Raw genomic sequence first — 25,592 nt, 5'->3', positions numbered from 1 at the left:
ATTGGTTGTATCATTTTACCAATGAGCAATGTATGATTATTCCAGTTACTTCACCTTATAGCCAATACTTGGCATGGTCAGTTTTTAAAATTTTAGCCATTCTACCGGGTGTGTATTGTCATCTCTGTTATTTTTGTCCTGAATAACACAGTCTATCTTAAAATATTTCTGATTCAAATCTTCCATTCAAGGCAAGAATTGATGTATTCTATGCTATAAGCACAGTCTGCTCATTATTACTTGAATGTCTTCATACATGAGCTATCCACCTGGAGTATGCTCTGCCTTCCATTCTGCTCATTCTGTTCTTTATTGAAGGGTCCTGCAAATGCTTTCCTTAAGTAACTCTATCAGTTAAAGAAAAAAAGAGCATGTACTTTCAACTTTTATGTTTTATATTTAAATATTTAAACATACTTAAATATATATTATATATTATTCTATATATTTGGTGCATTGTATATAATATAATATGTATTATATGCTTTGGTATATAATGTAGCATATTATTTAATACATGTATCATTTATTATAAAGAATATTATATATTACATATGAACTATGTATACAAATTATAATTTACTATTAGATATTAAATTATAGTATATTATATAATTTAATGAAGCTATATAATTATATATTTGTAATATTTCATGTAATTGTATATGCTATATTATATAACAAAAATATCAGTACAACATAATATTATGTATGTCATATAATATAAATGTAGCATAATTTATGTGTATAAAAATTGTTATTATAACAATATAATTTATATGTGCTGTTACAGTATTTAATAATTATATAATATGTATAATATATGTGCTATATATATGCTATATAATGTATATAATGATATGCTAATATATATAAATAGAAATTTTAAGAAATATGATACAGATAAAAAACGTTTTAAATGCTTTGCTACTCACGGTGACTTAATATGACTTAAGATGTCAGAACTAACATCTAAATGGACAAAATAGAGTCACAATGAGTTTCTCTGTTAATAATAGTGGATATAAAGCTATCTTTCAACTAGTCTTCTTGATGCTTTGTAGATTTTTTGTTTTTTCAGTTCTTGATCAGTTGTGATTAAACTGACCGTGTTTCTCCCTCTTAATGTCTATATGTGTGGAGGGGACTGTCAGCTATGCCATTCAATTCTTTGCTTGAGTTGGCCTTAGAATTATCTTCATTCAGTGTTTACATGAAGGGAAATCTTGAAGTTACTTGTCCAACTGTTGAGGTCATATTTAAAACTAAGTAATACAAACCACAAATCTATTCATCTTGAGCATATGTAAACTTAAGTAGGTCACAAATTACCGAAAACCAACTGAAACACCCCTCTTTTCTACCTTATATCTTTACACACTCAAGTCACAGAGAGATCTGATCCGACCAAATGAGGGCGCCACAGTCTGCCCTATGTTAAAATAAACATGGGTCCTAGTAATGCTTAATCAGTGTGCTGATTTTTATGTAAAATGAATATCACTGTGAATCATCCTGTACAATCTTTTTTGGGGGGCTCACTCCTCAAGTGCTGTTGAAGCCATGCTCCTTCCACTCAGCCTTTTCCTATCATTGGATCTGAGATGTCTCCCTTTTCAGTCACCTTATGGCCTTCAGGGTCCTGTGTGACTTTCTAGTCGTGGTTTTGGAGATCCCCATGGGGATTCTGAGGTTAATGCACACTGTCACAGACATTCCCTCATCTGATTTTCACAATAACCCTCTCAGATAGCAGAATATCAATTATGTTCATTTTATACATGTGGACTCTGGGAATTACGCAGGGATGTTAATTGACTTGCTGGGTACAAGGCTCCCAGCTAGTAGGTAACAGAAGGAAGCTGGAAAACCAGAACCCTGGCCTCCTAATTAAGGAGATTTCATAAAACCCCATCACCATACTTCTCTACACATATATATTGCAGGCATAGCCCTCTCTTGCATTTCTTTCAAATTCCACAGTGCTGTGCACACTGTCAGCATTCCATCAGCATTTTCTTTACCTAAATTACTTTGGCAAATAAATACCAGACAGTTTAATTTAGGCTGCTTCATATTTTGAAGTTATTGTGATAACCTTAGTAAATATTTTTTTGCAATTAATAGTGTCTGCAATTGTACTCTAACAGTAACTTAATAAACATGGGTAAACTACAACAACATTCCAGTAAGAAGGGGCCGTATACTCACAAAGTCCACAAAAATTCTAAGCACAGATTGCTTAATTTACTTGACAGTCTTCTGAAATTAAAGCTTTAGGTTTTATCCCATCTCTTCACCTGACAGCTTCCTTTATGATGTCTTAGGAGATGAAATATTAACAACAATTTTTGTGGAAACTTGTTTTTCCCTATTCCTTGCTCTCTTAGAAGTGAAGGCCCAATCAAATAGTGAATGCAACACTTCTAGTGACAACAAAGCAAACTTGTCCAGAAGAGATTGGACAAAAATAAATACTGTCACTTCAACTAAGAAATTGACAACAGTCCAAGCAACTAAGAAGACTTCTAAGGGAAGCCAAAAATAGGAAGAGAAGGGGCCTCATTAAAGGTGTTTACCTATTTGGAGTTAACGGTAAGAAAGGGTGAATGCTGCCTCGAAATTTTCATAATATCTGTAAAAGGCTTTGTTTTGTTCTAAACAGTTGACTAAAATATGACAATATGTAAACATCTCTACACTTCCGTTCTACCTGCAACCAGTGACACTGAGGGTTCTAGAGCCTGGCTCGCTCTTCCAACCCCAAGCACCTAGGATCCTCTTAATATAGATGCTTGGTAAGTGCACATTCATGCTAGTGGTGGTGGCTTGGGGTGTGAGTAGGGTGAATATAGCCCGATGCAGGGCAGTTTTCAAGGGATAACTGCACCCCCTGGACTGCGTGTCCAAAAACAATCGTGAACAAAGGGCTGAAGTAATGGTTGGGGGATAGAAATTAAGTTGCAGGCACTGCATTAGACCTTTGACATGCTTTATGCCATTTAGGTTAGCAGCCCCATGGGGCCGAGATCTCAGCATTCCCCTTGTACAGATGAGGAAACAGTGTAGTAACTTTCCACACAATTAATCTATTGCTAGGATTAGAACCCAAGTTGGTCGAATTTCCAACCCGCCTTTCTTTCACTATGATCAGTGCCACACTCTGCCGTGGCCAGAGGCAAGGAATTCCGTGCAGCACCTGTTGAGCGTCCGCACCCTTCTCTGCACTACACACAACAGAAGTCCCCGCAGAGGGGAACTGACCAGCGCCATCAGGGTCTCCGGGCGCAGAGGGGATCCCAGAGCCGACCTGCCTACTCGCACACTCATCCCCCAAGAGCGACTCTGCGAGGCGCGAGCGCCAGCCGGGCCGTGCCTGCACCGCCCCAGCTGCCCCGCCCGCCCCGGCCGCTGCGCCGGCTCCCGCGCCAGCCAGCATCTCACCCCAGGCCGCCGGTAGCGCGAGCAGCGCCAGGACCGCCAGAAAGGCTCCTCCGGAGCAGGAGACAGAGGGCGCTGGCGGTCGGAGAGGCCCCGGACTCCTCTGGGAAGAAGTTCCCATCCTTCTCAAGCGCCTCTAATAACCTGACGCGATCTCGGAGAAAAGTCCAGATTGGGAGAAAGCAGAGCGGAGATGAGAGAGGTCCAACACTGGCTCTGCGCCCAGGTTGTGGGAAGTGCACCCCGCGTTATAGGAGGGGGAAAAAAAGCCCTTTGACCGCAACTTCCCCTTGGTGGGCGAGACCTTGCTTACTCCCAATTTGCATTATTTCTAACAAGTCTAGCACCTGGAGACCACCTTAGAGGAGAAAAATCTGGCAGTGCTTTTAGTTCCTTGAAGTATTCTGCGAACGAAGATGGGCAGCTCCTGATTCAGAGCTTCACGTCCACACACCCCTGCACATTCCCTCTTCGCAAGAATCCGCGTGGGTAGGGCAGTTAATGAAATTCCTGCTCTCTGTGTTGAAGACACACTTGCAGGCAACATGTACAGGGAATATGAGGAATCAATTTCTTCGTGTTGAATTGAGATATACCATGCCATTAAAAGATTTTTAAAAAGAGAATGGTTTAAGCAGATTTGCATGTTTAAAAAATATAATTCTGTCTATAGGATAGAGACCAGATTGGAATAACGCAATAGTGGCTGGAGAGACAAGCAAAGAAACTCTTGCCAACATGGGGTGAGATTTGTTGGTGACCCTGACTAGGGATAAAGTAGACAATTAAGAAAGATATTGGAAATGCAATGAACAAGTTTTGCTTCAGCATTGGGTTTTGGTTATTTCCTTTCTTAAAGTTAGTGGCCAGAAAAAGAAGGAAATTAGTAATTAGCCCTGGGATTCCAAATGAACGGTAGTGCTAGTTATTGAAATAAGAAACATGGGAGAGGGACAAGTTTGGGGCAGAGGATTAAGCATTCAGAGGTGAGAGAAATGGGGGTGGGTGGTAGGCAGAATAAGGTCCCCAAGATGTCCCTGCCCTAATCCCAGAACCTGTGATATGCTACCTTCTGTGGCAAGAGGGATTTCGCAGGTGTGCTTAAATTAAGGATTTTGAGATGGAGAGATTATCCTGCATTATGTGGGAGGATAACAGTCACAGGGGTACTTATAAGAGGAAGGCAGCAGAACAGAGTGGAAGAAGGCACTGGCTGAGGCAGACTGGAGTTATGCTGCCGTAAACCAAGGAATGCCCGCTACCTCTAGAACCCGGAAGGGGCAAGGAAAGGATTCTCCCCCGGAGCTCTCAGAAGGAGTCAGTCCTACCAACACCTTGATCCAGCCCTCATTTTGGACTTTGACCTCCAGAATTGTTTAAAAAAAAAACCAAAAAACAAAACCAAAACTGTGTTGTTTTAAGATTCAAGGTAATATGTTATGACAGTTAACAGGACAGGGGACTAATATGGAAGGGGGAGGGTACCCTCAAGGGAGAGTGTCAATGGTTTTTTGGATTTTTAACTGAGAATGATGTATTCAAGGGACAAATGGATTTTAGTGAGGGCCAGGAAGTGCGGGAATGTTATGGCAATATTCTAGGAAAAGGTTGGGAACACAGGAGTGGATAATGAAGCTGGACTCCCAGCAAGAGGACTTTTGAAAAGCACATGAGTGGAAAAGGCTCAAAAAAATCTCAGGAACTGATGGGTCTGTTGAAGAAGAACATGTCCAGTAAACAACAGGAAGGTCAGGATATGTTTATATGAACCACATTGATCCAGAGTTTTGTAAACTTTTTACCAAGGTATAGTGATATAGAGTATTATATCAGTTGCAGGTGTTCAACATAGTGATTAAAAAATTTTTAGGTTATACTCCGTTTATAGCTATTATAAAATAGTGGCTATGTCCCTGCGCTCTACAGGATATCCTTGTAGCTTATTTATTTTAGACACAGCAGTTTGTATCTCTTAATCTCTACCCTTGTTTTGCCCTCCCTCCCTTCCCTCTCCGCATCGGTTACCACTAGTTTGTTCTCTGTATCTGTGAGTCTGTTTCTGGGCCACTATTTACTATTGCACATCCATTCAGAACTTCCTTTCCTCTTTCTCTGCTTCATATAATTTTTAAAAATTTTACTTTTGTTTTCATTTAATTTCCATCTGACAATCTGCTTATAGTCTGTCTCTCCTCACTAGAATAAAAGCTATGAAGGGTGTGTCCATTTATCACTGCTCTCTCCCACAACCTAAAACACTGCTTAGCACACAAGAATGATTTTCATAGCTACCTATTAAGTAAATGAATAAATTATTAAATTAGCTAACATCAACCACTGTTTCAGAAAATTTGGTGGTTTGAGAAGAGAGATGGTTTAAAAGAGAAAACCTGGATGGTACGGGGGAAGATTTGTTTTCAGATAGAAGGTATGGTGGGTATTTGTTGCTTTAACTGGGCCCCTTCTGGAACTGTGGCCCCTGATTTTTGCTCTGGGAAGTCGCCTCTCTAGCAGAGTTCTATGTAGCCATGGTTTCTCAAATACAAAACTATTGACACACTGAACCAGATAATCCTCTGTTTGGGGGGCTGTCCTGTGTACTGTAGGATGTTAAGCAGCATTTTCGGCCTCTGTCCACCAGTAGCTCTTCCCTCCTCCAGCTGTAACAATCACAATGTCAGCAGACATTGCCCAATGTCCTCTGGTGGGGAAGGGAGGCGGGGTATGAGAGCCTCTCTTGAAAACAACTGAGGTAGCTCAGTCCTATCCCCAGCCCCAAGCCTAGGCAAGCAGCTCAAGCCTTGTCATCTGCTTGTTTCACTGCTCTCACCCTAATAAGTGGTTCAGTTGAGGGGGGGGAGGGGCAGGTGACCCTATTTGGACAAATCAAAGGTAATGAAGGGATTTTTGAAGGAGTTATTAGACAAGAGAAGCTCTTTATGCTGGAGTGTGTGTTTGGCATGGTCAGCAAATATTTTGCCAGTTTTCAAGGAGTGTCTACCAGAGAATGAGGCCAGCAAGGAAAAACAGAACCAAAGAATAGAACAGATTCCTGAGGATGTAATTAGGATATTTAATTCTCATTTTGACTGTAGTGAGCTGCACCGTTCACTTTTTCTGTCATGTAATATAATAAAAATCCCTTTTTTGCCTAAGCCGGTATGGGATGGATTTCTGTCACTTGCAGCTGAATGGGTACTGGCTTGAACAGGTTTGTAGGTGGGAGAATGAAAAGAAGAAGCCAGTAATAAGAGAGTGTATTTGATGGAGCAGCATCTTGGAAGAAACAGAGAGAGACGAGAGGAGAACTGTAGAGTCTGTGAAAAGTGGTTTGTGGAAATGAAGATAAGGATGAGTGGATATAGATAAGCTTGGAAGTAAAGGGAGAGGAAGTTGAGATATTTTCATCACCTGTTAAGATGAGAACAGAGATGAGTAGAGATAAAGTTATAATAAAATAGAAGGCTGGAGGGTAAGTTGGAGAAATGACAATGGTACCATGAGTGAACAGAAGATATGAAACAGCATACTACTTCTAGGTATATATTCAAAAGAATTGAAAAACATGCCTTGAAGAGATATTTGCACACCCATGTTCATAGCAGCATTCTTCACAATAGCCACAAGGTGAAAACAACCTACATGTCCATTGATGGATGAATGGATACACAAAATGTTGTATCCACATAAAATGAAATGTTATTCAGTCTGAAAAAGAAAGAAAATTCAGATACATGCTACAACATAGATGAAACCTAAAGACATACTAAGTGAAATAAACCAGCCACAGGAAGGAAAATACTGTGTGGTTCCACTTATGTGAGGTATCTAAAGTAGTCAACTTCATAAAAACAGGAAGTAGAATGGTGGTTGGCAGGGACTGAAGGAAGGGGGGAATGTGGAGTAGTTGTTTCATGGATATGGGTCAGTTTGGTAAGATGAAAAAGTTCTGGAGATCTGTTGCACAACAATGTGAATACGCTTAACACTTCCGAACTGTACGCTTAAAAATTATTAACTGTAAATTTTATATTACATGTTTTTTTTACCACAATTATAAAAACAAAACAAAAGATGTCAAACAGAACGCACAGTCTTGGAGAAGTTGGGGGCAGGGAGCAAATTTGTGGTGGCCAGTAAGCAAGATTTTATTTTCTCAATAATTTAAATGCTATAAAGAAAAAAACTGACAGCTGGATTTAGCGTGTGGTGGGGAAGAATGAATGGGCTAGGTGAAAGCGTTGGCTGGATAAATATAAAAGGAAGTCTCAAGGATGACTGCCTTGAGTCTGTGGGTTGAGAGTTTGACTAACATGACAATGTGGTGGGATCCGGAATGCATAAACGTTAAATCAGGAACTCGAAAAACCCTAAGACTATGTCTGTTTTCAGGAGTGCACTGACTCCAGGGGGAAAGAATAACATAGGGAAAATGTTTTTCTTTAAAGATAAAATTTATTTGAATGACTAACGTACATGCTATTACATGACATTTTACAAACAACTACAGCTTCTGACAAAGCTTTCAAGGAAACATTGAAATCTTGGATTGTACACCGAAACTTTAGAAATAAAACTTCACTCATGATTTTAAAAATAAAGTGCAAGTTGAAATTACTGAGTGATTATATATTATGAGAAAATCTCAAACCAAGGGGAAATAAGTGAAATGTTAAAACATATCAGAAAAAGATGCTACTGTAAAAATAAAACTAGACTCCCCATCAAACATATGCCCATGATAACCACAGGATATGCTTAATACTTTGCTTAAATAATTAAAAACACACTATAACTAAAAGAGTATGGTAACAGTAAGTATGCTGATTATAAAAGAAGAGTCTGGGCGTGAGGACAGCTCTTTTTAGTTCCACAAAAGGTAACACTTTTCAGAGTTATATAATTGTGTATAGTCAGAGCCCAGCTCCAGGCACATCACAAGTGAGGCTTCAAAAACTTCTTGAAGAGCGTGTGGAGGTAAAACTGGGCTCCCATCTTTATCATCAAGCACACTTTCTTTGTTCCGCTTGAGAATACGTGCATATAGGAGTTGAAGCTTATGATAGAATCTCACTGATGTTGAGGACATACAAAAAGACTTGCTGATATTAGAATGGCTTCTTTCCAACCGATGTTCAGTTGGGTTCCAAGCAACAAGGCACACTGAAATAGATTAATTTCTATTTAGGAAAGGCATTGCTGCAACTTGAAGTTTAAATATGAGTATCAACATTCTCTTTATATATACCAGCTATAAGTCCTATAAACAATGAAGCATCAAGCTTCAATTAAGCATCAATTAAGTGGTCCTTCTTTGGACAACATGAAGTGAAGCAACTAATAACTAAATTTTTTGTTGATAAATATGAATAAAATAAATGAGGGAGAAGTTGAAACAATGTTCTCATCCTGACTCATTCAAATATTCATTCAACAAATATTTATGTCATAGCTCTACTTTGGGCTCCCACTGCTTTGGACCTGGAGATCACTCTGCAACAGTCTCTCCTGTTTCCTTCCCTTTTGCTCACCAGCAACAAGGCATCCTTTATTCCTCAACTACCACAGCAGTTCTCCTGTGTCTTGTTTTTGGTACTTATTCTTACACTATGAAATGTATATGTCTTATTTTTCTTACTGAAATAAGTTCTAAGAGGGCAGAGGTGGTATCTTTATTTCATATTTTATAGACTGTGAAGGAGAAAGCAGTTTGAAGTCAGATTTGAGCTTGAATTCTACTTTTGCCAATTACTGACCCTGAGACCTTGGCCAAGAGAAACTTTGAGCCTTGGTTTCTCATCTGGGATATTATATTCTCACCTAGGTATTATCTTGGGATAATATACACCTTTCAAAGTTATACTGAAGCAAAATGAGATCAGGCATGAAAGACCCTCAGCATAATGCCTGGGTCTAATAAACCTTCACATGTTCACCCTTATTTTCTCCTGGGAAACTCGAGGGGACCCTTCACGTTGCGTGTCAACCTTTCTATACTTCCTGTCATTCAGTCTTCACCTCTCATGGTGCCTACTTAATACCTTCTTCTTTCTCCTTATATCTCTGATGTCTCAGTTGATCAATTTGCTTTTTATTCAGTGAGAAAACAGAAGCATCAGAAGAGAACCTCCACACATGCTTCTACGATCACATCTCCCTGTATGTTTTGCCGCCTCTCCTGTTGCTAATGCCACACTCCTATGTAAGTTCCCCTGCTTGAGTACAAGATCCCAGTCCTTCTAGCTTGCCCAGATGTGGCTCCAGCAATTCTTCCTTTTCTTTCCTGCCATCATTTCCCCCTTTCCTACTAGATCGTTCTCAACCACTTATAGGATTGGCAACATCACTGCTATTTCTTCATTCTTAAAAAAATACTGCCCTTTACTCTACTTCTTATCCTTGCCATCATTCTATTTATCCTCTCCTCTTCATAGAAAAACTCCTTGAAAGAGTTGTCTGTGGTTGATATCTCTAATTTCTCCCCTTTCATTCTCCCCCAGGCTCATTTCAATCAGGGTTTTGCATCCTTCCTGGTTTTGCATCCTTCCTGGACACCAAAACTGTTCCAGTCAAGTTCACCAGCAAAATTTGTGCTGCTAAACACAAATGTCGGTTTTCATTACTGATCTTTCTTGATCTGTATTTGACAGAGTTGATCACCCTCTCCTTCATAAAATTCTCTCTTCGCATAACTTCTAGAACATTGCTCTCTGGAGTCTTCTCCTGTATCAGAGCTGCTTCTTCACCCCTCTGTTGGTTCCTTCTCACTCCACGACTCTTAACGTTGGAGGATCCAGGGCTCAGCAGTTAGACCTTTCCTCTTCCCCAGCCTCTTTTGTCCCTTGCTGGTCTTATTTGGTTTCATTATTCTGTACATCCATATATGGAAAAGCTCAAATTTGTGTACTGATCCTAGATCTATTCCCTGAAATGCTGACTTGTACATCCAGCTGCCTTCTCGGCACTTCTACTTGGATGTCTATTAGCTATCTCACATTTACCATCTCCAAAGTGGAACCCCTTGTTTTTCTCTCTAATCCTGCTTTTCCCATTCTCAGTTGTCTTAATTAATGGCAATTCTATCCTTCAATTGCTCAGGCCAAAAAACCCAGGCATCATCTTGACTTTTCCCTTCCACTTTTATCCTGATACAAACTGTTGGCAAACCCCACTGGCAGCATCTCGAAAATGCATGCGGAATTTGACCTCTTCTCACTAGCCTGGTGGTAGCCACTCACAACTTCTTGCCAGGATTTTTGTGATAGAACACATATTGATTCCCCACCTTTCACCCCTGGCTTCCTCCATTCTCTTCTTAATCCAGCCGTTAAAGTGATCACTTGTTTTTCTGCTTAAAACACTCTAAGAATTCTCATCTCAGAATAAATACCAAGTTCATTACAGTGACCTAGCATATGGTCTCTCCAGGATCAGTCATCCTCACCTACCTCCCTGTACCTCTCTGATTTCATCTCTACCACTGTCTCCCTTGGTCAGTCCATGCAAGGCCACACTGGCTTCTTGCTGTGCCTCCGACACAGCAGGGACACACCACCTTATTGTGGTCTTTGTGCTTGATCTTCTTTCTTCCTGGAATGCTCTTCCTCTGCAAGGCTAGCTCCTTACGTCACTCTAGTCTTTGCTCAAATCTCATTTTCTGAGTGAAGGCTTCCCTTCCAACTACCCTGCCCCCTCTGTCCCCTTTTCCTGCTTTATTTCTCTTCATAATACTTACCATCTTCTTACTTATTTTATTCTTAGTTATTTTGCTGCTTATTTAAATATTTGTTGAATGGATGAATAAGTTTAAAAAAACCCCAGGGACAGAAGTTGGCAATGTGAATTAGGTAAGTTAAGAATTTCTGTGCATAATTACTAAAGACTTGTGCAACAGAACGTTATACACTGAGTACTATGCTTATTGAGAAATATAAATTTAAGGAAATATTGACATAGAAATTAATAACAATATTCCAAATTTAATTGGATACCAGTTTGTCTTCTGATTAGCTTGCTGGGTTGTATGGATCAACAGAATATACGTCTAGTGTTTCTAAATGAAGATCTTCTTTACGTCTTTCCTTTGTGTAGTAACTGCTAAATGGAAGAAAAAAAGAATTATTTGCTCACTGATTACTATAAAGGTGTAACAGTTGTTTTCTTTCCATAATCCCAACATGGCAAATACTTTTCATGGAAGATTTCATTTTATTGTCTTAAATATACTATGATGTAATCACTAAAACCCTCACTTTTTGGAAAGACCCAAAAAATAACTTGCTAAGCTGTTATGTGTCCAAGTCAGAAGTTGACATTAGGCAGCTTTATCCAAGATGTTTAATGACTAAAATCTATGACTCCCAGATCGAAAAAAAATTCATTTTAGAATATGATCATAAATTTACTTTTCTGGGAGCAATCTTCCAATATAACTTAAAAATTTTTTTATATTTGATGTTTACTTCAAAACCCTTGCAAAGTCATACAGCACTAAAAGCTTAAAATGATTTTTAAGATGTTTTTACTTTTATTCTTTGAAAGCACATATAGTTTGCTATGCTTCTAAAACACTTTGCCAAAATTAGCAAAGGACAATAAATATGTGATTGTGCAGTGGGGAAGGTAGAGCTCAAATGATAAAACACATGCTTAGCATGCACAAGGTCTTGGGTTCAATCCCCAGCACCTCCTCTAAAAATAAATAAATAAATAAGCCTAATTCCCTCCCCCCAAAAAATAAAAATATGAAAATGAATATATGTATGTATAGGCAGGACTGCTGTACACCAGAAATTGATCTATTATAATTGACTGTACTTCAATTTTAAAAAGTGTGATTGTGCTATAATGAAGAACTCTGAAATAAAGCACTACAAAATTACTGGTGAGAAAAATTACTATCAAAGCGTACTTACAGCATGTCACTCACTATCACATTTAAGAGGTCAACTTACTTATTTAAGAGGAATATACATTAAGATGACTAATAAATGGTAATTTTTAGGTCAATATGAAGTTTAGGTTTTATTAAAATATCTTAGACGACAAGAAAAGAATTACATAGTCTCTTCCTCAAATGTTTGGGTGACTTTTCAAAATATCTAATTTTGTTACTACACATCCATTTTAAATGATCCATTTCCCATCTCACAAAAAGTATTTAAGGCAGCTCAAATGTCTATGTCAACTATCAGAAAATGAACTGAAGTCAGTTAGAAATTGGACATAGAACAAATGAGTGATGCTTAGGAATTAAGTTCAACATAAATTTGGTTCCCATCAACTGCGACACTTAAATATAGTATTTGCTATAACTATGTTAATAAACTTAATAATCAGACTGCAACATTTTGAATTTTTTGAGTTTGTAGGCATTGCTGAAGTTTGCAAAGTTTTCTACATATGCAGTGCCCTGATAGCAAACTTAGTAGCTGGAAGGAAAGATATAGAGACCACATTTTCTATTTATTTAAAATTTTAATTACTCTAAAATTATCTTCTGACTTCCTGTGAGGAAAGCCACACAAATGACATCCTTACTTTTGTTTTCTTGGGACCTTTTTCTCTCTTGGATTCTATGAAACTATTTTCTCCCAAATTTCCTCTTCCCTCTGACTGTTCCTTCTCCTCCTGCCACTTAAACATTACTGCCCTTCTGAGATCTGTTCTCATCTATATTTTAAACTTTTATGTTCTTCTTGGTCCCAAAGTTTCAACTGTGATTTAAATGTCACCTACCTGAGTCCAAAGCCCCTCTCGAGTCCTACCTATGTCATGGGTGCTTCAAAGTAACAGGTCAGACCTGCGTCTTTCCCCCACAAACCTGTCCCTCTCCTTTTTTGGTGAACCACTGGGTTTACCCAGTGACATCAGCTTGAATCATTCTTTGTGCCTGCCTCCTTTTCCCCACATTCAGCAATTCACTAAATCTGATCTTTATGGTAAAGATACTTTGCACAGCTGTTTCATCTTCTTGATCCCCACCACTGCTGCTTTGGTTGAGACCCCACTACTACCCACTCTTCTGAAAATACAAATCTGAACATACTGTTTCCTTGTTTAATCTCCTACAGGGTAAAGACCCAACTCCTTGTCCTGGCACGCAAGGCTTTGGATGATCTAGCTTCTGGCCACCTTTCTAGATCTCCTCAATGTTAAATTAAACATTAGTTCCACGGGATGTTAAAAGCATTATGCAAGAAAAAAGAGTTCTGCAGTTCAGTTGAGTTAGTTTGGAAGAGTATTTTTTTTTTAATTAAACAGGCTTCTTTATTGTAGGACTTCAAACAGTCTCATGATCATTGCGAATCTCCGTAAGAAAAATGTAGTATGAAGTGTTTCCCAATCTCATTTGGTCATAGGACACTGTTACTCCTGAAATCAGTTATAGGACCAAGGATATGTGATGCACACTCTGATAAACACTGCAGCCTAAAGCTCATCCCAGTTGCAGACCCTTGAAAGACCTTCTGTGCTCAGGCTCTTCCAGGCTTTGAACAAACTATCCAGGTTCAAAGATACCGCCATTATACAGATTCAGTGTAACCCTTCAAGAGTTGCACTAGGCATTATAAAACCACAAACAGTGTAATTAGATGGCACTGGTGGCATACTAAATGATGGATCCAGGTGACTTGGCATGTTAAAGTAACTTTGCTGGAGTTTGCAGATGACAGGTTTGGGGTGACGTCATCCCCCATTGCAGGTTACCTAAGACCTGACAAGACTTCACGTGATTATCCTCCCTAATGCTAACATGTTCAGAGACTTAAGAATCTGTGTACAAGGAATATTTCCAGGCTGATGCTTGATGGTATCATTTGCTGAAAATGTATCCTTTGCACATATCACAATACTCTGTAATTTCCACAAAACTTAAGTGTCAGAGGGGTCATTTATGCCACTCTTCCACCTAAAATTATGCCACCTTCACTTTCAATCACCATCACATGTACTATTCCTTAGTCATGTCAGATGCTTATGCCATTCTCATAATATATGGTGGAATAACAAGCTCTGGGTCTTTACTCTAAATGCTCCTTCTACCTGGAATAACTTTCTCCCCTTGTCCACACTCTCTTGAAGCTCACCTGAAACATCTCCTCCACTATGGAATCCTTTCTGATCAAAATTCCCAAGTATTGACCATTTGCTTGTGTCCCCACCAAATATCACACAACCCACTACGGCAACATTACTTTATGGATACAAATGTTTAAAAATTAATAAATTAAAAATAAATGCTAAAAGTATGTCTAAGTTCTAGACAATAAAACATAACATAACGAAACATAGAAACCTAGTAATGTATTAAGTCATCATGAAAACAACAGCTGAGTGAGTTAAAGATTACTTGAACAAGTAGAAAGGCCTAGTATATTTCTGAATGGGAAAGCATTATAGAAAATATGCCAATTCTCAAAGACTAATCCATAGATTCAAATGCAATCACAAAATATCTGTTTTTAGAAAATGGCAAGTCATCTAAAACTCATCTGTAAGAACAAACAGAAGATAGTAGAAAGGAAAAGCCCAAAAAATAATAAACAGTGAGGGGCTTCTTGCCTTATCAGATATTAGGATAGGAGACTATTTAAACGCAAAGTGGTTTGTGATGGAAGAATGGATGGATCAATAAAATGAAAAAGGAGTCCAGAAACACAATATATCCAGATACATTAATTATTTGATATACGATCAAGTTAGACCTAATTTCCAGAAGGTCATATGGCAATATTTTTTAAGCATCTAACGTTCATACACTTATCCCTAGCAATTCTAGAAATCTAGGCTAAGAAAATAAGTATGAGAAAAGTTTATTCAGGTTTTTCTCATACTGTATTCATTATCAAAATAAATGTGGAAGCAACCTAAAATATCTACAGTACAGAAATACATATAATTGAACAATATGCTATTAAGTACCTAAAAAGAAAACATGATTTAAAGACACAAGAAAAACTGTACATTAAGCTAAATAATTTTTTTTAAAAAGGCTGGAGACTATAAAGCTAAAATTTCAGTTTTAAAGGGGAAAACGGAGAAAGAATATAAGAAAATGATCAGATAGGAATATACCCAGTATCTGCAGTTGTTATGACTGGGGATTTTTTTTTTCTATTTTCTAGATATTTTATTGCGTGTCATCTGAATAAACATCATTCAAATAAAATAAGAATTTGTTATTTTTTAAGTTCTTACAGAAAGAGTCTTCTATTTAACACAAGATACCTTATTACAGTTACCACATTGCAATATTTATTTCATATAATTTGTGCTTCTGTGTTTAGTTTCAGGCAAGGAGTCAAAACCTTTTATGCTTTTTGGTCAAGTATGCGCTGAACTTACCGGCGTCCTCTGTATTTTAGTATCATGCATAAGGAGACAATAACCAAGCAGATGAGAACCACTCCACCTACAGAAAGACCTAGAAAAGAAAACGGAGTGTCAAATGCTAGAAAAAATGTGATCATCATTGTTTGAAGTGATTGTGGGGCCTAGTCCTAGTAGGGGAAGATATGTTATGTGACTTTTATGCTTATCTTTTCTTGGCCATAAATACCGAATTCATGAATGAGCATATGTGGGCTTAAAGTTTTTCGGATTCAACCCTGGTTAACACTTAATCTAAAGCACCAAGCATTTGATCACAGGGTTCCAGTCAAGCTCGTGTTGAGCTTTTCTGTTCCTTTCAGTTTTATTAGTAATATTCTCATCACTGGGGTGAAATTAGGAGCTCAGGACATGAGGATCCTATCACCTTGCACAACATTTAACTCTCAGTTGTGAAATATATTTTGCTGCTGCAGAATAAGCCAGTCTATTTTGATAGTAACCAAATCATGCAAAAGATCAAGAGTTTAATGTAAACTAAGCTTTCAATATAGACACTGGGAATGGCTATTTAAATCATTTATTCCATTCTATCCAAAGGTGACAGTTTGTGATGTGAAGTGCACATTAAAAGATCCTTAAAACACCAAAAAAGATAATTTCTTATAAGTGAAAAAAAATTAACAGGCCAGATACAGGGCCTCAAATTATACTTTTTTTCATATATAAAACACCATTAGAAGTCTTCTTCAAGTATTTAAGAAAACTTACCACCAAGAAGAGGAGAAAGTGAGCCTACAAAGAATACAAAAATTACAAAAATGTTAGTTTAGCTGCGTGGTTCCACGCAGCTCAGAGTCCCAGGGTAACGTCCCCGAAGTTAACACACAGCTCCCTCCTCTCTAAATCTACTTAAAAAGATGTACTGGAAACCTGGATTATACCCAATCTTCCTTCATTTCTTGTGTAAAACTGCCATTGGATTAAAAAAAAAAGATTTTTTTTTTCACTTTAAGTTGGGGTAGTTCACTAATGAAAAAAACAATAAACTCAACTTTATAATCAGGGATTTCCCAGATTGGAATGCAAACATTAACTGTTACAACAGGTTGGTTAATGTATTTTTGGAGATCCCTGTCATATTAGTAAGCACTTGTTAATGAAGATTCAGGAATAACGGAAGTCTCAGCAGCCAACTGCTTTCAAAATACAGTTGGTTCTCCATATCTGTATCTGCAGATTCAACCAACCACAGACAGAAAATATTGGAAAAATCAAAAAATTCCAGAAAGTTCCAAGAAGCAAAACTTGAATTTACTATAAGCTCATTAACTATTTACATAGTATTTACAATGCATTAGGTATTATAAGTAATCTAGAAATGATTTAAAGTATATGGAAGGATGTGCACAGGTAACATGCAAATACTATACCATTTTATATAAGAGACCTGAGCATCTGCAGATTTTGGTATCCAAGGGGGTTCTGGAACCAAGCCCTCTGCGGATACCACGAGATAACGGCATAAGGTTGTTAGTTTTGCACCTTTTCAGTTAGTGCTCTTCTCTCTTTATGTTCTGTCTTTACTTCTCCCATCCTCAGAATAGACCACCAACTTCAAATTCGTCTGTTACTGCACCACTGGTCACAGTCCGAAGCCAGTTTAAAACCCAGGAGTCCCTAACATTGAGGGGTACCCCTTACTCTCTTCTCTCCAGTGAAACGAGTAGGAGCTTAGTGAAGCCCTTTGTACTCACTTGGTGATTTGCAAACAGCCAGGGGAGGGTTCCATCGGTGATCTTCCTGACACTGGCTCTGAGGACTGCCTTCCAGGGTATACCCATCTTCACACTCTAGAGTGACGACAGCTCCATACTGATACATCTTGCCAGGCTCTAGCCCATTCTGGATTCCATTTATATGCTCTGGGAAGCTACAGTTCACCTCTGAAATCAAAGGAATCGCGTTGAAGCTGGGTCATACTTTGGCTTTTTGCCATGAGCATAAATACTGCCCTTAATGGAAAGATTTATGAAACCAACTTAGTTTATTCTCAGTTAGTAAAGCTTCACTGAAACACAAAATGATGTCCTAGGCATAGACTTTTAGCATCAGCCATCTACATCAATAACTTCCAGGTAATTATGCCAGACTACATTCCTTCTTTGTGCTTTAGTTTCTAAGCCAAAATGATAATTTTAGTGGCTTCTTAGAGAAACTATGAGGGCTGAAAGGGTCATGTTAAGAACTCTGAATTATTGTTCCATCAACTTCTACTCTTATTATCTAATTCTTCTTACTTGTAAATGCTTCCTCATTTCTGCTTCCATCTTTTCACTGTAGGGGTCAATAGTGTGAGATTTTGGATTTGAACTTGACTCTAGGACTTCCTAGCTGTGTGACTTTGGGTAAGTTACAGATCTCTCCATTCTGCGGGGATCTCATCTACAATACGGGAATAATCAGGGCACCAGTTTCATATAGTTCTCATGAGGATTAAATGAGATAATGCATGCAAAGTGCACAAGGCACAGTATCCAGCATGTGGTAAAAAGTGCTTAGCAAGTGTTCGATATTAACTCACTACTCACATTTCATATGCATTGCTAATGATAATGAAAAAGATATTCTGAAACTTTTATAAAAAATATATCTATAATCTTACCACCACTTAGAGGAAATACACTGTAACAATCATTGTACTTTTTACTAGTATTTTGCCAGATGCACACTTACCATAATGTAACCACGGTGTAAATTCAGTTTGTACCTTAGTTTTTTAATTTATATAGACTTCAACTTTCCATATTTAAATGACTAAGTGATAGCTCAGATAGACTAGAGCCTCAGACACTTTCTTATTTTGCAATATTTAGATTACTTGATGTATTAATCCAATTAAATCCAATTAGATTAATTCAATTAAATGCATTTAACTAAATGATCCAATTAATGCATTTATTTGGCTATTTTAAGTGGAAAGTAGCTAACAAATATATCTATTTGGGACAAATTTGATTTAAAAATAAGGAAAAATAAATAAACAACAAACCTTTACAATAAGGGGCAGGTCGGTTCCAGGTTCCCTCGTATGTGCAAAGAAGGAGTGCTTCACCTACCAGCAGGTAGCCTTGGCTGCAAGTGTATAGGACTGACATCCCAGGAGAAAATCGAGCTATGTCTCCACCAGTATGATTCCCATTGGGGATCTTAAATGGATGCTGACATCCTGTGAAAGCTTAGATACCAATATAAAAGGACCTTTAATTTAGTACAGAGGAACACATAGCCAATGCTATCTGTGGGTCATAGCAATACAGAATGAAGGCAGGCAGCAAGCCAACTAACTGGTTTCTAGAAATATTCATTCCACCCAGATCAAGCAGGACTCAGGAGAGATTTGCATTTCCTACCTATATCATATATGATCTGGAGACAAATCTCAAATGTAAGATGATGAAACATCAATGGTTTAAGCCCACAATTTTAATCTATCAACCAATAATATTCTTTTCTTTTCTTTTCTTTTCTTTTAAATGGTAGAAAGGCTGCAGTCAAGGGTCACACACTCAAATGCTTACAGAAGCTGACAAGTGAAGCCACCAGATATGATAAGTCAGAAAGCATCTGTCCTTCTAAAAAGGGTAGCCACTGCGCATTTCAAGCTACTAGTGCCTTGCAGAAAAGCAATGGCTGCCCTTCCTATATCACAGATTCACCCTTTGTCTTGGGCAGTGGAGACTGGTTTCACTTTAAATAAGACTACTGTGCTAGCCAGAGAAAACAGTTTTGAACTCAGTTCTTGGGTCACCGACTGGCAGCCTCTGTTGTAGATAGATACTAATGGAGGTAAAATTACCAATGATAACTAAAATTACAAGAAAGACAATTCAGTGGGTTTGAAGGCCAGCTCCATTCTACAGAACATCCAAAGATCTCTTTCTGGCTAGTATCACAGCCTTAAATATCAAATTATCAAGTAATATTACTGCCAAACAATTGCACTCCCCAAAAGGTATGTGCATTTTCCTATTCTAAATTAATAAAAAATAACAAACTGGGGAGACTCCATCAATTTAGAAGTTAACCATTATCTTTTCATGTACTTTTGTTCAACACACTTAGAAAGGAAAGGGAAAAAATCATGAGGTGAGATGGTAAGGCAGGTATTTCATAAAATAATGATTACATCTTAACTTTTACTTAGTTTTCTTTAGGCAGAATGGCAAGTGCGATTCAAAACCATTTTTCTTTACTTTGTGCAACATCCCATATTTTATTCCTTAAAATATCTTACCCTTTTTGATACAAGTTGGTACAGCTGGCTCCCATTTGTTGTTGGTATTACATTTAATCAAGTTACTGCCATTCATGATGAAGCCAGGATTGCAGGCAACATACACTATGTCATTGTGGGAATATGAAGACTGAGTTTTATTTAGTTTGTATCCATGTGTGACTTCTGGGTTAGGGCAGTGAGTCACAGGGGGAGATTTTAAGCACCGTGGGGGAGGTCCACTCCAAGATCCACGTCCTTTAGAATCCTTTATGCACCGTATACTTTTCTCTCCCAGAAGATAGAATCCTTGGTCACATTCATAAGAGACTTCGTTTCCATATAGAAAGTGTTCTACCATCACACCTTTGTGTCTTCCATTGTTAATCACTGGTGGAGGTTGACAGTCGATAACTGCAGAAGAGATTTAGGAAATTCTACTTCAGCTGGTACACCAAGGTGGACAGTCTTCATTCAGGCACAAATAAAACTATGCAACTGCATGTACTGCACATAGCTAATAAAATTATTTAAATTTTAGACCCTGGATTATGTTTTCTGTAAAACAGCTTTATTACATTTTCTGACCATATGAGTAATACACACTCATTCACTAAAAATTCAGAAAATTCATTAAAGTATTAAGAAAGGGATAAATACAGCTATGTTCCCATGAAATAGAGAAATAGTCTACATTTGTTATTTTAAAAATTTTGAGCAATTATCAGGTATATGGCAAATACGGTCATTTCTCAGTATTCACAGGGGATGAGTTTCAGGACCCCTCCTGGCCATCAATAACAAATTCCAAGGATCCTCAAGTCCCTTATATAAATGGCATAGTATTTGCATATAATCTATGCATATCCTCCCACATACTTAAAATCATCTCTAGATGACTTATAATACCTTATACAATAGAAATGCTAGGTAAATAGTAGCCAGCACACAGCAAATCCAAGTTTTGCTTTTTGGAACTTTTGGGATTTGAAAAAATATATTTCTGACCTGCAGTTGGTTGAATCCATGGATGTGAAACCCACAAATACAGAGAGCCAACTATACTAATTTCCTACTTAATAATTTTGTTTCCCAAAACAAATGCTAGTGCCATCTAAACACTAAAAGATGTTTCTTAGTTTATGCACACTGAGCTGGAGTGCATAGACTGTTGACATATAGATTAGTTCTGCAGTGGCCTGTCATCTCTAACCCCTACTACCCCACTGACTTTTTTCTAACTTACCTTTACAAAGTGGACTCTTTTTGAACCAAACCCCATTCTTATCATCTTGACATTTCCAATAAGCATATCCAGTCAACTGGTACCTAGAGAGAGAGAATATATTTTCTCTTCCCAATATCAAATCTCTGAAACCTAGCCTTCTCAAACCACAAATACAGAGCCACTTCTAAATAAGAACTTCGGCAGAGAGAAATTAAAGCCTTCGGCCCTCCAAGTAAGAAAACTACTTTAAACTTAAAATCGCTCACAGCAAAGCCATGTCCATGTCAAAAAAGGACTGAGACGTCAGAGTTGCTGGTTAGATTTTGAAACCTCACATTCTCAGTTAGCGTGAAGATGAGGAACCACTAAAGGGAGTCATCAAGACAAGCTGAGGGTAGAATTAATGCACAAAGCAAGATGGAGACCCTTTCTCAGGGTGGATCATCTTGTACTCACCCATCTTGGCAGGATGTATTAACTGGTACCACAGATGCATCAACTGGAAGCTCTCGAAGATCTTCTTTCAAAGGCTGGCATGGTGCTTCTAGAGGAGCGAAGTTGGAGTTACTTATACATGCCTGATATCAAAGACAAAGACAACTCTGGAACTGAAAGTACCTTCACACCGAGGGGCAGAAGGACTCCAATTTCCTGAAGGCATACAGTGAATGGATCTGTTTCCCACAAGCAAGTAGCCAGGGTCACAGGTGTAGTCTACAGTCATCCCAGGGATAAAGAAGACCCTGTTTCCACCTGTATGCTGACCATGGTAGAGCCCAGGAGGTGGCTGACAGCTTGAAGATAAAACTTCCCACAGAGATACCAACAAAAACAGAATTTATATTCAAGAACATCAAGTATACAATGTTTGCCAATAGACAGTGTGAAACCTGGCACCTTCAAAAAGATCTTCTCAATTATTTACCCCGAATATATCCCAGATCCAAAGGGGCATTTGCACAAAGAACATATACAACAACACACAGAGAATATTCCATTAAACAATGGAAGAAATGGGACAGTAATCTATGCCCCCTTGCCTTTTTCCATGACTCTAGCTTTCAGTGAGCGATAATAAACAAGAACAAACAAGTTAATACTTGATTTTACTCCCCATTGGATTTTTACCTTTTTCGCAAACTGGTAATTCAGGATCCCAGGTGTTATTGGCTTTGCAACGAACCTGACTTCTGCCATTCAAAGTAAATCCATTATCACACTTGAATGTCACAGTGTCATTGTAGAAATACGGGGCTTCCTTGCCAAATATCTTGTATCCATTTGCAATGTGGACATGTGAGCACTGAACAGCAGGGAGGGAGAGTTTACAGAGAGGAGCAGGGCCACTCCAGATGCCTGTCTCTTGATCGTTGCTTGTACAACGGATGGTGCTCTCCCCAATGAGGATGAAATCCACTCCTCTCTCTGGCCCGGGGTTACATGTGTACGTGACTGTGGTTCCATATAGAACATCTTCTGAGGAACTCCCTGTGTGTGCTCCATTGTAGATAACAGGGGGTGGTGGGCAGGTGATTTCTGGAGAGATGAGAAGTTACTATACAATTCTGTTCCAGTATTAAACCCCAAAGAAGAGAAATGAAGCTGGTTATGAGTTATCAGGTTTCCTAGAGGATATGAGTGAGTCATGATGATATGTGTTATATCAAAGCTCACTGCATATGTAAAATCCAACTTAAAAGACTTCATAGGAAAGATACTTGTAAGTCTTTGTTAATAGTGAACATGTACATTGATATCAGATTGTGAGGCAGTAAAGTCTGGTGGTAAACTATTAATTTCAAAACAGAATTATTTCTTTTTAATAACTATTAGGTCAATAAAAAGCACAGGGAAATAGAATTAAGCTTTTTTGAGTATCATCTTTGTGCTGAGGTGATATGATAGATTAGCCAAGAATACTAACTTGATTGAACATCTACTTTTTGACAGGTAATTTTCTCAGCTACAGGGTAGGAATAGTACCATTTAATTATAATAACTTTGAGGTCTGCAGCCTTATGCTAAGGTTATAGATAAGAGGCTAGAGATCAGAGAAGTTGCACAAATTGCCCCAAGTCATGTGAAGGAGCAGAAATAGAATCTGAGTTTGGATCCCAACCAGTCCCCTTTCTCTCCCCTAAACTACAGTGTGCCCAAAATTAAGGATGGCAGCTCATATATTCACTGACCTCATTATTCGTATTCTCCTGTATCATAAAAAGAGAATCAGTAACTAAATTGCTATGTTTTGAAGTAGAAAGAGGTGACAACAGAAAGCAAATCTTGTGCAGCTGTAACTATTGACAAAGTGAATAGAACAAAATCTAATATTCTTTTTCCCATAACATGGAATCTCACAGGAAATGCAAAGAGCTCACATTATTTTAGATCCTCTATTACTTTTCTACTCACCTTTACAAAGACGAATCTCCATAAACCAAGGAATTGTGCCTTGACACAGCTGATAAACACTCTCACTTAACCGGTACCTAGAGACAAAGAGACATGATATTTTTCCATCTGGTAACCACTAACCTAAGCGAGAGCTGTTGGCTCAAAAGCAGACTCATTACTCTCAGGACAAGAAGCAATAGGAACAAAAATGTACACAGCATCAGCACGACCTGTCCATGGCATAAGCACAGGTTCCATTAATGGAAAAACAGAGTGATCAACGCTTCCACGAACACGTGATGGAGCAGGAGGTGGTCTCGGAGATGCACTTTTACACAGAGCTTGCGGTATGCACTGATGAGTCAGACCTAGTTCAAGCTGAAACAGCCCTCACTTACCCTTCATCACAAGAAGAGTTAACATCTGCTCTAATAAATTGGGCCTCGGGTTTTTTAAAGACTTGCTTTCCTATGGGTTCGCACTCTGCCACTAAGAAAAGAGACTAGGATAAGAAATCAACTCAAGGAATCTCAAAATAAAAAATCATCTGCATCCAAAGCCTGCTACCTCTGCACGTTGGGGCAGCAGGCCTCCACACTCCCTCAGAGGTACAACGTACGGATTCTTCTCCCGCCAGCACATAGCCAGGGTCGCAGCTGTATCTGATGGATGTTCCAGGGCCAAAGTGGATCATGTGTCTGTCTTTCGTTTGCCCATGGAGGATCCTGGGCGGAGCCTGACAATCTAAAGAAAAGGCAGAGAATTTTTCTGATGTAAACTACAACAGAGAGAAACTGAGCCAAAGAAATTGACATTAATGCTACAATTCCACTTTGGTGGCAGTTGTATGGTACAGAAGTTATCTTGCAGCCTCGTTTAAGGTAATTTTAAATCTGTGGTTTTCAATCTTTTTTTTAATTTTCTGCATTTAGGCTGCTGCAGATTTTGTTTAGTTCCCGCTATGTACACCAACTCCTCTCCTGTCTCTTCCTTTTTTAAGGAATCATCTTCCATGATTTTAATGTGAGATTCTGATCTACCTCTAGGGGAAAGTCTTTGCCGACATCTCTTTTAAGAAATCACTGTTAAGACAAACAAGCATCTTTGCCAGTTTTTTCCTTAAAGAAATGGGCAACTTAGTGACCCCTAATATTTTTTCCCCAATGATACTCCCACAAAATGAATGGAAGAGAGTGTTTAAAAAAATTCTATATAATTTATATTCACTATATTCAGTATAATTGAGGAGACTGGAAACTGGAAAAGGCCCTGCTGAAGTCCGTAACCCCTTCTCTAATGCTTCAAACGGATGAATAAGCAGCACCTGTTCCAATTATGGGGATACCTACCCTTTTCACAGACTGGTACCGATGGTTCCCATGTGCCTTGGGCATTGCATCGGATTTCCTTGCTGCCCTTCATTTTGAAGCCGGATACGCAAGCGAATACCACAGTGTCGTTATAGGAATATTGATCTTTCTGCCCAGATAATATTTTGCCTCTTAGGATCTGGGGAGGTGGGCAGTGAGCCTCAGGAATAGAAAGTTCACAGCGTGGGGCAGGGCTGCTCCAGATCCCAGTCTTCTGACTACCATTGGTACAGCGGATAGTACTGTCCCCAATAAGGATGAAATTCACTCCTTTCTCTGGGCTCGGGTCACAAAAGTAAGTGACTGTGCTTCCGTACGGAACATTCACTGAAGAGCTGCCTGAATGTCTTCCATTGAGAATAGGAGGAGGTGGTGGACAAAGAATTTCTAGAGAAATTATGGAGAGAAATGACAAGATTGCAGCAGTATTAAAAACAAAGAATACCTCAGGTGTTGCTTGACGTCATTTTCATCCTAGATTTGAATCTAATGAACCTGTCAAAGCAGCTGTATATTATTCAAAAAAAGTATGATTTAGAGCTTTATTCTT

At 38.5% G+C, this 25,592-nt stretch overlaps 1 protein-coding gene across 3 annotated transcripts in view; it reads right to left on the bottom strand.

Annotated features, from left to right (window-relative positions):
• The window catches only part of LOC105098600 (complement receptor type 2), a 101,538-nt gene that overhangs the window by 62,694 nt on the left and 13,252 nt on the right, over positions 1-25,592 (bottom strand). The window contains exons 13-27 of one of the 3 annotated variants that reach the window (XM_010991315.3): positions 25,022-25,429; positions 24,240-24,416; positions 24,071-24,161; positions 23,691-23,767; positions 22,407-22,814; positions 21,897-22,085; positions 21,735-21,822; positions 21,297-21,379; positions 20,072-20,464; positions 18,827-19,012; positions 17,532-17,720; positions 16,546-16,569; positions 15,790-15,868; positions 11,433-11,535; positions 7,939-8,604 (exon numbers count right to left, since the gene is read on the bottom strand). In XM_010991315.3, coding sequence (XP_010989617.2) covers positions 11,448-11,535; positions 15,790-15,868; positions 16,546-16,569; positions 17,532-17,720; positions 18,827-19,012; positions 20,072-20,464; positions 21,297-21,379; positions 21,735-21,822; positions 21,897-22,085; positions 22,407-22,814; positions 23,691-23,767; positions 24,071-24,161; positions 24,240-24,416; positions 25,022-25,429 — 2,480 coding nt within the window. In that variant the 3' untranslated portion in view covers positions 7,939-8,604; positions 11,433-11,447. Of the gene's footprint in view, positions 1-7,938; positions 8,605-11,432; positions 11,536-14,353; positions 14,369-15,789; positions 15,869-16,545; positions 16,570-17,531; positions 17,721-18,826; positions 19,013-20,071; positions 20,465-21,296; positions 21,380-21,734; positions 21,823-21,896; positions 22,086-22,406; positions 22,815-23,690; positions 23,768-24,070; positions 24,162-24,239; positions 24,417-25,021; positions 25,430-25,592 lie in introns of those variants that run through there. The other 2 variants (XM_010991316.3, XM_064477133.1) reach the window with 2 other exon arrangements.

Source organism: Camelus dromedarius, chromosome 21 (assembly GCF_036321535.1).
Source record: "Camelus dromedarius isolate mCamDro1 chromosome 21, mCamDro1.pat, whole genome shotgun sequence".
Lineage (NCBI taxonomy): Eukaryota > Metazoa > Chordata > Mammalia > Artiodactyla > Camelidae > Camelus > Camelus dromedarius.
The sequence above is the reverse complement of the archived record's forward strand: the minus strand, read 5'-3'. Positions and strand labels throughout refer to the sequence as shown.